The sequence below is a fragment of the Palaemon carinicauda genome, chromosome 19 (assembly GCF_036898095.1).
Source record: "Palaemon carinicauda isolate YSFRI2023 chromosome 19, ASM3689809v2, whole genome shotgun sequence".
In the NCBI taxonomy this organism is placed as follows: Eukaryota; Metazoa; Arthropoda; class Malacostraca; order Decapoda; family Palaemonidae; genus Palaemon; species Palaemon carinicauda.
The window spans coordinates 108,864,549-108,878,483 of record NC_090743.1 but is presented as its reverse complement, the minus strand read 5'-3'; the positions used below and the strand labels follow the sequence as shown (position 1 = coordinate 108,878,483).

General features: G+C 43.5%; 1 protein-coding gene across 1 annotated transcript in view; it reads right to left on the bottom strand.

Moving 5' to 3' along the window:
• The window catches only part of LOC137658715 (vacuolar protein sorting-associated protein VTA1 homolog), a 76,046-nt gene extending 64,164 nt beyond the window's left edge, over positions 1-11,882 (bottom strand). Inside the window, exon 1 of the mRNA XM_068393712.1 lies at positions 11,723-11,882. Coding sequence (XP_068249813.1) covers positions 11,723-11,828 — 106 coding nt within the window. The 5' untranslated portion in view covers positions 11,829-11,882. The remainder of the gene's footprint in view (positions 1-11,722) is intronic.
• Between the last annotated feature and the right edge of the window lie 2,053 nt (positions 11,883-13,935).

Below are 13,935 nucleotides of genomic sequence, written 5' to 3'. Positions count from 1 at the left end.
GATAATAGCCGAGTCTCAAGCAAGGAAGAGACCTACCGTGGTGGCAATGCTTAACAAGCAGAGTCCACACGCACTGGTGCATTAGTAGCGGACCAGGAGGCAACGTCATGTAACTGCTTGACAGTCTGTGAACTGTCAACAACAACAGGTGTGAGAGACCAGGACGCAACGTCATGTAACTGCTTGACAGTCTGTGAACTGTCAACAACAACAGGTGCGTGAGGACGCACAGCGTCCACTCGAGACTGCTTTGACCGCCTAGACTGAGCAGTCAAAACAACTCTAGAATGCGGAGGTTGACGCTCAGCGTCAAAACAAGTCAACTCCGATTGTTAGCGAACGTCCTGAACGTCAACAGGAGCATCAGCAAGTGGCCTAACGTCCAAATGTGGCTGAAAATCCACACGAAACCGCATCGAGTGTGGTTCTAAACTGGTCACAATTATATAATAGTGTAGATCCTGTTGTCCCTTTGAATGAGAATCTAGTCAACATAATTGATAGGCGTATCCCTTCTCGTGTGCTAAGGTACCGAGTGAAGGACAAACCGTGGTTCAATGATGATTGTAGACGTGCTTATTTGGAGAAGCAGGAGGCCTATCAACTTTGGAAGGGTAACAGATCAGATTTGACCTGGAACAACTATACTCAGCTTCGCGCTTTTGCTCAGAGAGTTTATGCCTCAACTGAAAAGGAGTACAATTTAACCATAAAAGAAACACTTTCTGGTACAACTCAGGAACATAAATGGTGGTCTACCCTTAAATCTGCACTCTTTGGTGTAGATGCAACAGTTCCTCCTTTACTTAAACCAGATGGCTCAGTCACTCACTGTCCAAAGGAAAAGGCAACCCTTTTGGCTGATGTTTTTGACAGTAAACAGAGTAATGAAAAACTTGAACTTCCTCATTCCTGTTTTCCTGAGGCTAAACTAATTAGTTTAGCTTTTCGATCTCGTGAGATTAAAGCTCTGTTGATGGACCTTGATGCTTATGGAGGTGTAGACCCAAATGGTATTTTTCCTTTGTTTTTTATAAAGACAGCAGATTTCTTAGCTCCAAAGTTATCTGTTATTTTGCGCAAGTTAGCAAGAAGAGGAGCTTCTAGCACTAGTTGGAGAATTGGTAATGTTACTCCTCTATGTAAATGTGTTTGTGGTAGCTCAAATCCCACTGATTACCGCCCAATTTCCATAACTCCCATATTATCTAAAGTTTTTGAACGTCTTCTGGCAAAACGTCTTAATAGGTTTGCTGAAGGTAATCATCTACTCCCTAGTTTGCAATTTGGTTTTCGTAAAGGTCTTGGAGCATGTGATGCCCTTCTTACAATCTCCAATGCTGTACAGAAATCCCTTGATTGTGGTCGGGAAGTTCGTATGATTGGCCTTGATTTTAGTGCTGCCTTTGACCGTGTTAATCATGAGGCCCTTGTTTTCAAACTGAAACAGTTGGGAGTGGGTGGGTCGTTTCTTAGCATTATTATTGATTTTTTAAGTAATAGATCTCAAAGAGTTGTTGTTGATGGGCATCATAGTGATTATAGGAATGTGATATCCGGTGTTCCACAGGGTAGTGTTCTTGGCCCATTACTTTTTATACTATATACACATGACATGTGGTTTGGCCTAGAAAACAAGCTTGTTGCATATGCAGATGATGCTACTCTCTTTGCATCAATTCCATACCCTGAATGTAGATCTAGGGTTGGTGAATCCCTTAATAGAGATTTAGCTAGAATTAGTGCATGGTGCAAATTATGGGGTATGAAGTTGAATCCTAACAAAACTCAAAGTATGATTGTAAGTAGGTCAAGGACGGTGGTTCCTCAACATCCGGATCTCAGTATTGATAATGTTTCTTTAAATATGTATGACTCTTTCAAAATTTCAGGTGTGATTCTCGACAGTAAATTTACTTTTGAGAAACATATAAGGTCTGTGTCTTCTTCAATTTCACAAAAATGTTATTTTTATTAGTAAAATAAATTTTTGAATATACTTACCCGATAATCATGTAGCTGTCAACTCCGTTGCCCGACAGAATTCTATGGAGGGATACGCCAGCTATCACAATACTAGAAGGGGGTGTACTTACCAGCGCCACCTGTGGCCAGGTACTCAAGTACTTCTTGTTGACACCTCCTCAATTATTCCTCGGTCCACTGGTTCTCTATGGGGAGGAAGGGAGGGTCGATTAAATCATGATTATCGGGTAAGTATATTCAAAAATTTATTTTACTAATAAAAATAACATTTTTCAATATTAAACTTACCCGATAATCATGTAGCTGATTCACACCCAGGGGGGTGGGTGAAAACCAGTGTACAAGATTAAAGGATAGCTAAGTATCCCATATTTCATATAACAGTTATCTCAAATAACAATGAAATAATAAGTACCTGGTAAGGAAGTCGAATTGAACCGTTACTCTGCCTCTTTTTTAAGTTCGTCTTCCTTACTGAGCGCAGCGTTCCTCTTGGAGGCTGAATCAACCCAAAGGTGCCAAAGTATATGGGGTTGCAACCCCTACTAAAGGACCTCTACAAAACCTCTAACCCAGGCGCTTCTCAAGAATGAATAGACCACCCGCCAAATCAAAAGGATGCGGAAGGCTTCTTAGCCTACCGTAACAACCATAAAAACAACAATAAAAGCATTCAAGAGAAAGGTTAAAAAAGGTTATGGGATTAAGGGAATGTAGTGGCTGAGCCCTCACCTACTACTGCACTCGCTGCTACGAATGGTCCCAGGGTGTAGCAGTTCTCGTAAAGAGACTGGACATCTTTAAGATAAAATGATGCAAACACTGACTTGCTCCTCCAATAGGTTGCATCCATTATGCTCTGCAGAGAACGGTTTTTATTAAAGGCCATCGAAGTAGCTACGGCTCTTACTTCGTGGGTCCTTACCTTCAGCAATGCAAGGTCTTCCTCCTTTAAGTGAGAGTGGGCTTCTCTAATCAGAAGCCTTATATAATACGAAACCCCATTCTTGGACATGGGCCTCGAAGGTCTCTTGATGGCACACCATAAGGCTTCTGACTGTCCTCGAAGAGGTTTAGACCTCTTAAGATAAAATTTGAGAGCTCTGACAGGGCAAAGAACTCTCTCTAGTTCGTTACCTACCATGTTGGAGAGGCTAGGTATTTCAAACGATCTAGGCCAAGGACGTGAAGGAAGTTCGTTCTTTGCTAGGAATCCGAGCTGAAAAGAACATGTTGCAGATTCGGTCGTGAAACCAATGTTCTTGCTGAAGGCATGAACCTCACTGACTCTCTTAGCTGTTGCAAGGCAGACGAGAAAAAGAGTCTTGAGGGTAAGGTCCTTGAAGGAAGCTGACTGGAGAGGTTCGAACCTAGGTGACATAAGGAACCTTAAGACTACGTCTAGGTTCCAGCCTGGAGTGGATAGACGACGCTCTTTAGACGTCTCAAAAGACTTAAGAATGTCTTGAAGGTCCTTGTTGGAAGAAAGGTCCAAACCTCTGTGGCGGAGAACTGAAGCCAACATACTCCTATACCCTTTAATCGTAGGGGCTGAAAGGGATCTCTCATTCCTAAGATGTAGAAGGAAGTCAGCTATTTGGGTCACAGAGGTATTGGTAGAGGATATTGAATTGGCTCTACACCAGCTTCGGAAGACCTCCCACTTAGACTGGTAGACTCTACGAGTGGAAACCCTTCTCGCTCTGGCAATCGAACTGGCTGCCTCCTTCGAAAAGCCTCTAGCTCTAGCGAATCTTTCGACAGTCTGAAGGCAGTCAGCCGAAGAGCGTGGAGGTTTGGGTGCAACCTGTCTACGTGAGGTTGACGTAGAAGGTCCACTCTTAGAGGTAGAGTCCTGGGGATGTCGACTAGCCATTGAAGTACCTCTGTGAACCATTCTCTTGCAGGCCAAAGGGGAGCAACCAGCGTCAGCCGTGTCCCTTCGTGCGAGATGAATTTCTGCAGAACTTTGTTTATTATCTTGAACGGTGGGAATGCGTACAGGTCGAGATGGGACCAGTTCAGTAGAAAAGCATCCACATGAACTGCTGCAGGGTCTGGAACAGGGGAACAGTACAGCGGAAGTCTCTTGGTTATGGAGGTGGCAAACAGATCTATGGTAGGTTGACCCCACAAGGTCCAAAGTCTGTTGCACACACTCTTGTGGAGGGTCCATTCCGTGGGAATGACCTGATTCCTTCTGCTTAGGCGATCTGCTGAGACGTTCATATCGCCCTGAATGAACCTCGTGACCAGAGTGAGGTTTAGACCTCTTGACCAAATGAGGAGGTCCCTTGCGATCTCGTATAGGCTCCTCGAATGGGTCCCTCCTTGCTTGGAGATGTAAGCCAAGGCTGTGGTATTGTCTGAGTTCACCTCCACCACTTTGCCTAGCAGGAGGGACTTGAAGTTCAACAGGGCTAAATGAACTGCTAGTAGCTCCTTGCAGTTGATGTGGAGTAATCCCTGTTCTTCGTTCCACGTTCCCGAGCATTCCCGTCCGTTCAAGGTCGCACCCCAGCCCGAGTCCGATGCATCTGAGAAGAGATGAAGATTGGGGGTCTGAATAGCCAACGATAGACCCTCCCTGAGAAGGAGGTTGTGCTTCCACCACAGGAGAGTGGTCTTCATCTCTTGGGTGATTGGGATAGAGACTGCTTCGAGAGTCGAACCCTTGTCCCAATGAGCTGCAAGATGGAATTGAAGAGGGCGGAGGTGGAGTCTCCCTAGCTCGACGAACAGGGCCAGTGATGAAAGGGTCCCTGTGAGACTCATCCACTGTCTCACCGAGCAACTGCTCCTCTTCAGCATGCTCATGATGCACTCTAGGGCTTGGCTTATCCTGGGGGCCGATGGAAAAGCCCGAAAATCCTGACTCCGAATCTCCATTCCCAGGTACACAATGGATTGGGAGGGAATGAGTTGAGACTTTTCTATGTTGACTAATAGACCCAGTTCTCTGATTAAGTCTAAAGTCCAATTGAGATTCTCCAGACAGCGACGACTCGTGGAGGCTCTCAACAGCCAGTCGTCTAAGTAGAGGGAGGCTCTGATGTCCGATAAGTGTAGGAATTTTGCTATATTCCTCATCAGATGAGTAAAGACCATAGGAGCTGTGCTTAGGCCAAAACACAGGGCTTGGAATTGGTAGACAACCTTTCCAAAAACGAATCTCAGGAAAGGTTGGGAGTCTGGATGAATAGGAACGTGAAAGTAGGCATCTTTCAAGTCCAACGAGACCATCCAGTCCTCCTGCCTGACCGCTGCTAAGACCGACTTCGTCGTCTCCATCGTGAACGTCTGCTTGGTGACATACGCGTTGAGCGCGCTGACGTCCAGCACCGGTCTCCAACCTCCTGTCTTCTTGGCCACAAGAAAGAGACGGTTGTAGAAGCCCGGGGATTGATGGTCCCGGACTATAACCACTGCCTTCTTCTGCACAAGTAGCGACACCTCCTGGTGCAATGCTAGCCTCTTGTCCTCTTCTTTGTAGTTGGGAGAGAGGTTGATGGGCGATGTGGTCAGAGGTGGTTTGAGGCAGAATGGAATCCTGTAACCGTTCCTCAGCCAACTGACAGACTGGGCGTCTGCACCTCTCTTCTCCCAGGCTCGCCAGAAGATCTTGAGTCTGGCTCCTACTGCTGTCTGGAGATGCGGAGAGTCAGTTTTTTCCTTTAGATGTCCTGGAGCCTTTCCTGGACTTGCTCCTGTAAGAGTCTGGACGGGAGCTTCCTCGGCTGGGGGCTCTACCACGAAAGGGCGGTATGAACCTCGTAGCAGGGGTATCAGCCACTGGGGAGCGATAAGTCTTGGGGACTGAGGTAGCAACCTTAGACTTACGAGCCGATGAGGCTACAAGATCGTGTGTGTCCTTTTGTATCAGGGCAGCAGACAAGTCCTTAACCAGCTCTTCGGGGAAGAGGAACTTCGAGAGCGGAGCAAAAAGGAGTTGTGACCTTTGGCAAGGTGTAATGCTGGAGGAAAGGAAGGTACACAGCTGTTCCCTTTTCTTCAAAACCCCTGATACAAACATCGACGCAAGCTCACCAGATCCATCCCTAATGGCCTTATCCATGCAGGACATTAATAGCATGGCAGAATCCTTGTCCGCAGGAGAGGTCTTCTTGCTGAGGGCCCCCAGGCACCAGTCAAGAAAGTTGAACATCTCAAATGCTCTAAACAGTCCTTTCAGTAAGTGATCAAGGTCTGAGAAGGTCCAGCAAACCTTAGAGCGCCTCATTGCAGTTCTCCGAGGCGAGTCTACCAGACTTGAGAAGTCAGCCTGGGCAGAGGCAGGTACTCCCAAGCCTGGTGCTTCTCCTGTGGCATACCAAACGCTCGCTTTCGAAGTGAGCTTAGTCGGCGGGAACATGAAAGAAGTTTTGCCAAGGTGTTGCTTAGTCTGCAGCCACTCCCCTAAGATCCTTAATGCTCTCTTAGAGGACCTTGCTAGGACTAGCTTAGTATAGGAGGACTTAGCTTGTTGTATGCCCAGCGAAAACTCAGATGGCGGAGAGCGGGGAATAGCAGAGACAAAGTGGTCTGGGTAAACCTCCCTAAGCAGAGCCAAGACCTTACGAAAGTCAATAGACTGTGGAGAAGGCTTGGATTCATCCACGTCTGACGAGGGATCCAGGTGTGCCTCCTCATCATCAGACGCCTCATCACCAGAGTGTAGCGAAGATATCGGACAAGAATGCTGAACAGCAGAGTCAGAACGAGTAGGAACAATATTAGTGGTTTCCTCTTCAAGTAACTGTTGAGGGAGAACCTGAGGCTCAGACTGCAAAGGCTGAATAAAAGACGAAGCAGAAGGAAGGCGCATGGGTGGAGGAGGCTGACTCCTAGCATGAGTGGTTGAACCCAAGGGTTGCGCTTGCTGAGCGGTTGGTGGAAGCGGAGTAGCAAGTTCCTGTTCCTGTGGTGTGAGCGGAGCGTGATGAGGTTGAGGCTGCGCAGAACAAGGTAAATGTCTCGCAAGCTGAGGCTCCTGAGGCGCAAGGCCAAGGTGTAGTGGAGCTTGCCTTGTGGATGGTTGAGCTCGCTGCAGCGAGAGCTGAGGAGACTGACTCATGGACGGGAGAGGTTGTTGTACCTCAACCGAGTGTTGCACCACTGGTGGAGCAGCAAGGGGAGGCGGAGGAAGAGAGGTATAATCCTCCTGATCCCATAGCAAAGGTTGCCTTAAAGAAGGCGGAGGCTGAACACCACTGGGAACAGCAAACTCAGACCGTGGCTCAACATCGTACGCCTGGCAGGTGGTACTGCGATCAGGCGGAGCAAGCGCAGGCGGAGCGAGCGCAGGCGGAGGGAGTGTAGGCGGAGGCGGAGGCGCAACACTCTCAGCCCGACACTCACGCATCAAGTCCGAAAGCTGTGCTTGCATGGACTGTAGTAGAGTCCACTTAGGGTCGGCAGAAACTACAGTAGGCTGAGGTAAAGCCTTAACAGTCGAGCTCTGTTGTGGCAGAACCTTACTCCTCTTGGGCGGAGTGCAGTCGACAGATGACTGCGGCGAGTCAGAGCTGAGCCAATGACTGCAACCTGGCTGAGCACTCGCGGACTGGACTCTGCGTTTAAGTGGTCTCGAGACCTGAGACCAACGTTTCTTCCCTGACAGATGATCAGCGGACGAGAAAAAGACGGGCTCAATCGTCTGCAGGTGGGAGTGACGGTCTTTGGAAGACACGCCCGCAACCACCGAGGATACTTCTGTGCGCCTAACAAGGCCTGCCGAACCCTTATGCCCTTCGACATTGCTTCTCCCCTGGGCTTGGGAGCTTGCAAGAGGTCCCGGACTGGGAGGACGACTGGCTCGCACAGAAGTATCCTCACGCACCACACTGGCACTGACACTAGCACTTGGCACTGCACTGACACTAGCACTCGTCACAGCACTGGCACTAATTCCACCCACTGCACTCTTGACCTTAAGTTCCTTGACTTCGGCCATCAGAGACTTATGGTCACTTACCACTGACTCTACTTTATCGCCTAAGGCCTGAATAGCACGCAAAACAACAGACATATCAGGCGGAGGGCAAACAGTAGGTTCGGGGGTAGCCACTACAGGGGTAGGAAAAGGTAGGGGATCATGAGGTGAGGAAAAAAGTGAAGAGTGAGAAGAACTCCTCCTAACTCTACCTCTCTCTAACTTAGATGAATATTTTAAAAGACGGACAAATTCCAGTTCCGAAAGTCCGGCGCATTCCTCACATCGATTTTCTAACTGACAGGGCCTGTCCCTACAGTCAGAACAAGCGGTGTGAGGATCTACCGAGGCCTTCGGAATACGCCTATTGCAAGACCTACATCGTCTATGGGAGGGGGCTTGCGAAATGTCAGACATCTTGAATCCAAAGAGTTAGCCAAAGGGGTTTCCAAAATCAAGCAAAAGATCGTTAACCGTTAATCAGGACTATATAAAAGCTATCTAGCTAATATAAGAAGGTTTCCAGTAAAGCGACAGCCGAAATCTGAGAGAATACTTCACCAATTAGCCGTGAACAAACTCGAAGATCATAAGCGTATCCCAGAACGTCTTGCCGGAAGCACGACAGAGGAATAATTGAGGAGGTGTCAACAAGAAGTACTTGAGTACCTGGCCACAGGTGGCGCTGGTAAGTACACCCCCTTCTAGTATTGTGATAGCTGGCGTATCCCTCCATAGAATTCTGTCGGGCAACGGAGTTGACAGCTACATGATTATCGGGTAAGTTTAATATTGAAAAAATAGGCTTATTGAGAAAGTCTTTCAAGATTTTCGGTGATCAATCTATTCTGAAGAAGTGTTTTAATTCTTTCATTCTACCTTGTTTTGAGTATTGTTCTCCTGTCTGGTGTTCAGCTGCTGATTCTCATCTTAATTTGTTGGACAGAAACTTACGGTCTATTAAATTTCTTATTCCTGATCTAGATATTAGTCTCTGGCACCGTCGTTCAATTAGTTCATTATGCATGTTGCATAAGATTTTTCACAACTCTGACCATCCTTTACATTCAGATCTCCCTGGACAATTCTATCCTGTTCGTAATACTAGGCAGGCAGTTAATTCTAATAGCCAGGCCTTCTCCATCACGAGGCTCAATACTACGCAGTACTCTAGAAGTTTTATTCCAGCTGTGACCAAGTTGTGGAATGATCTTCCTAATTGGGTGGTTGAATCAGTAGAACTTCAAAAGTTCAAAGTTGGAGCAAATGCTTTTTTGTTGACCAGGCAGACATAGTCTTTTTATAGTTTATTTATGACATATTTGTTTTTGATGTTGTTGATAGTTTATTATATGACATGTCTGTTTTGACGTTGTTTCTTATTTTAGAATGATTTATTGTTAATTTGTTCTCTTCATTTATTTATTTCCTTATTTCCTTTCCTCACTGGGCTATTTTTTCCTGTTGGAGCCCCTGGGTTTATAGCATCTTGCTTTTCCAACTAGGGTTGTAGCTTGGATAGTAATAATAATAATAATAATAATAATAATAATAATGCATGTAATATTCACAATTTAGTATCTTATTTATAATTAAAAACATAGAAAATTATAATCTTAAGTATTGTTTACATTCAAATTAGCTGATCAACCCTGGGTAGTCCATCGTCAACCTCAATTTTCGGATCAAATTATTAAGGCATGCTACCGAAGAATATTTCATATTCAATAAAAGAAAAAATTATTACTTGATCTATCATTTTTCAATTAGCATACTAATTTCAAGAGTTTTATTTGAAATGCTTCTCACATTTTATTTACTTGTACTGTGAGTTGAATCGAGTTGAATCGCATACTGTTAAGTGGAGTTTCCTTCATGTTGCCAATGCACGATATTTTATAGTTTTTAGCTCTGTGGTGCTTGATTATAGCGCTTCAATAGAGAATTAGCAAAGAACAAAGATTTCATTTATTTTAGAGAGAGAGAGAGAGAGAGAGAGAGAGAGAGAGAGAGAGAGAGAGAGAGAGAGAGAGAGAGAGAGAGAGAGAGAGAGAGAGATGAATGATTTGAAATTTTCTGGCATCCTGACAACGAATAAGAGAGAACTAATACTCTCTCTCTCTCTCTAAATAATCGATTTCGTTTCGGAAGCAATATTGCATTTTAGAAAATCATGGCACCCAAAATACTTAAGATTGATAAATTACACCCAAAATTTAAAACAAAAGTACATAAATGTTTTATTAAAGCGCAATTAACTATTTAAATAATCGTAATTTTCCAGAATGCAATAATGCTTCCGAGAGATATTAACTGTTGAAAAGTGAATGAATGCTCTGATTTTGTTTTATTTGAAAGAAACAATTATCATTGAGATATTTAAGGATTTTGTTTATAAAATAAGCTGTATTTCTGTTTAAGAAAGTATAGATATACAGTAACATACTGCGCAAGAGACAACTCGTAAGAAGTTGCGTCATACTAGCGGCGTAGGCTACAGTCGTCTGAACGAAAACACCGAACATTTACAGGAAGTACAGTTAAGCTGTACTATAGTAATATTACTGTACTGTACATATTTTACAGGAATATACACTACAGTATCAGTGATTATTAGGTTACAGTACAGTATTACTAGATGGGAACAACTTTTGCTATACAGAACAGTATGGGGATGAGACGACTTGGTAAAAGTTTACCTTAGCACAATACAGTACTGTAACCTTACTGTGTCCAGTATAAAGTGTACATGTGTGCAAGTGAACTGTAAACTGTATATATGATAATAAACTGTTGTAGAAACCAAATTAAAACAATATTATGAAGTATTTACTGTGTTAATCATCAGATCTGGCACCGGTTCGTGGCAAGGGGCAGTGACTTTTTAGGTTAGGAGTTAGCCCACGCTAGTTCAGCATTTATTCACGAAAATTCCCTTTTTGCAACTGTGTCTGTAACCTAACAATCGCGAATAATGAGGCCGGCCTGTACCTCAATCATCCAAGGAAGGAGGGCAGCCTTCATCCCGACCAACAGTTCACATACCCAGTTCAGTATGAGATTGAGTATCGGTGGTGGGAGCTTAGTCACTGTATCTCATGGCAAGCCACCTTACCAGTATGGATTGGTTCTCTCTTCCATTTAAACGGGGTACTGGACCATTCCTGTTGATTTGTCCACCTAGACTTGTTTGATTTCTTATTCATCTTCTTTTTAGAAATAGCAGCATCTGAGGAATCTAACAAAAATGATTCAGAGCATAAATAACTAAAAGAAAAGGAAAGCAAAGAGATTAACACAGTCAAATTTTAAGAGGCAGCAAAAGAGTGCATGTATTGCTTGTAGCCAAAATCAAAGGCGAGTCATGAATCATGAGCCAACTGACAGGTGGGTGGGGCTTTCCCACCACTTGTCAGTAATCAGAAAAGCATCATTAAATTTTTGCAAGCTACTCCAGTTTCTCTGAAGTTATACTACCATTAAAGAACAATGGTTGGCATTCGAGTAGGAACAGCTATACGGTTCACGTATTAGGCTAAAAATTGAAGTATGACATAATTACCCATTACCAAAATAAATAAACCTATTTCACTGAATTGGATTGGATTTATGAATTTGGGCTATATAGCCAACCTATCAGAATTGTGAGGTCTATCAGCCCCCAATCACAAATGAGCTTTCATTCTATAACAGGAAATAGCATATGATTCAGCCAAGGACAAACACCGCCATCTATCCTAGGCTATGAAATAAAATAGAATACACTGACACCCACACACATTTATCTTCCATATATATGCTTACCCCAATAAGACATCACTGGCTCTCTCTTGTCATAATCGCTTGCGAGTTTAAGGTAATGTTGAACTGGTTTCAACTGAGGAGGACAGGGAGGAATACGATCAGCCATGTTTGTTTTTGTTTTCGCCTTCTTCTCTTTGACAGTAAGGATACGGGGGCACAGCTGTGGGTTAACTACAATAGATACATTTTAACTAGATACGTCACTCTCGAAATATTATTATTATTATTATTATTGTTGTTGTTGTTTTCGTCACTTTAAAACTTAAAACCTCTACGATACCTTATTTGTTGGGATATGATAAGAAATAGAGGTTCTTACGGGCTAAAAGTCTTGTATTCTTTAAGAATTTTATTATTATTGTTGTTGTTGCCAAAATTAATATTATTATCATCATCATCATTATTATTATTATTATTATTATTATTATTATTACTATTATCATTAGCTAAGCTACAACCCTACTTGGAAAAGCAAGATGCTATAGGCCTACGCCCAAAGGCTCCAATAGAGGAAAATAACTCGCAGAGGAAACAGGGAAATGAATAAACTAAAAGAGTGGCAATGAAATTAAAATAAAATAATTCAAGAACAGTATATTGAAGTGGATTACGGAAATGTCACAACTGGAAAGATTGGAAAAGGGTGAAATAAGAAGAATGGCAGGTGTAGAGAATACAGAGGTTGTGGGAAGTGAGAAGGGCTTTGGAGAAACCTGTTAGGGAGGGAGACAGAGAATTAGATGCCGAGATAAGGGGGGATTGATGATAGGGAGAGATGAGGTTTGGTGGAAGAGGATGTCACTAAAGAGGGCACATCAGGCAACCCCCCCCCCCCACCCCACCCCACCCCTTAGATTAGGTACAACGGTGGTAAAGATACTGTAGTCACTTCCTTTTACTTCAAGGACTACTTTTCTAGTCCTATTATACAGGGGACCCCTACGCACTACAGGACCCACAAGATCAGTTTATTAGGTGCTACTTTAGTAAGTGGTCCTCCAGCGTGTTTCTACTTTAGTAGGCGGTCTACCCACATGTTTCTACTTTAGTAGGCTGTCTACCAGCGTGTTTCTTTTCTAGTAGGCAGTCTACCAGTGTGTTTTTACTTTAGTAGGCAGTCTATCAGCGTGTTTCTATTTTAGTAAGCGGTCTACCAGCGTGTATCTACTTTAGTAAGCGGTCTACTAGCGTGTTTATACTTTAGTAGGCAGTCTATCAGTGTGTTTTTACTTTAGTAGATGGTCTACCAGTGTGTTTCTACTTTAGTAGGCAGTGGCAGTCTATCTGCATGTTTTTACTTTAGTAAGCAGTCTACCAGCGTGTTTCAACTTTAGTAGGTGGTCTACCTGTAATATGGTGATTTCCAGCATGGGTAATAATGTGAGATGACAATACCGAACGTTATTCGGTCTCGATCTTTGCTACAGTTCTAATGATTTTTACTCCGCCGTGGCTTGCTGTGCTCGCAAAATAAACATTGCATCATTGCTTCGATGTTCTGACGAGCGGTACATGTTGAGCTGCGCTTGTAAACCCCATTGGTCATTATTTCTGGGATATTTTGTTTACTTTTAGCAAGCCATTCATACAAATGAATTGCTGTACCTATTTTGCACTCACGTTGTATTATCGTCTTTATCTTGGCGTTGCATAAAGAAGTACCTGATTTCTATGTCTTGTTTCAGTCCCCATTTACTAAGAAAGCAACCTGTTTTAACAAGTACACTAGGCAGTACATCTCACATGGCCAATTGTACAGTAGAGTGAATTTTGCAATTAGATTCCCTGCTGAAATAAACAAGGTTTTAGATCTCATTTTATTTATTTATTTATTTTTTTTGATAGATCAATTATTGCAAGGTAGACCACCTACTAAAGTAGCACTGTTTATCGTATATATTCTTAGGCCGGCCATACACTATCATGTACACCTGACAGGTACGCCTGAACACTTACGCCTGTCAGGCATACCTGATACCTGAGGAGCACACACACTCTTCATGCTTACCTATCAAGTTCGTCAGTTCGCCATGGATTCTCGAGAATATGAGTTATACTTTCTCTCCTTATTGTCTGTAGTTTTTTTGTGAAATGTAAAAAAAAGACGGAAGAAACGCAAACAATGATGTAAGGAATGGCTGTAAAGAAGAAATAAATTTACCCATATCAATCTTCCTAATGAATTGAGACATGAACCATCTAATTATAAAAAT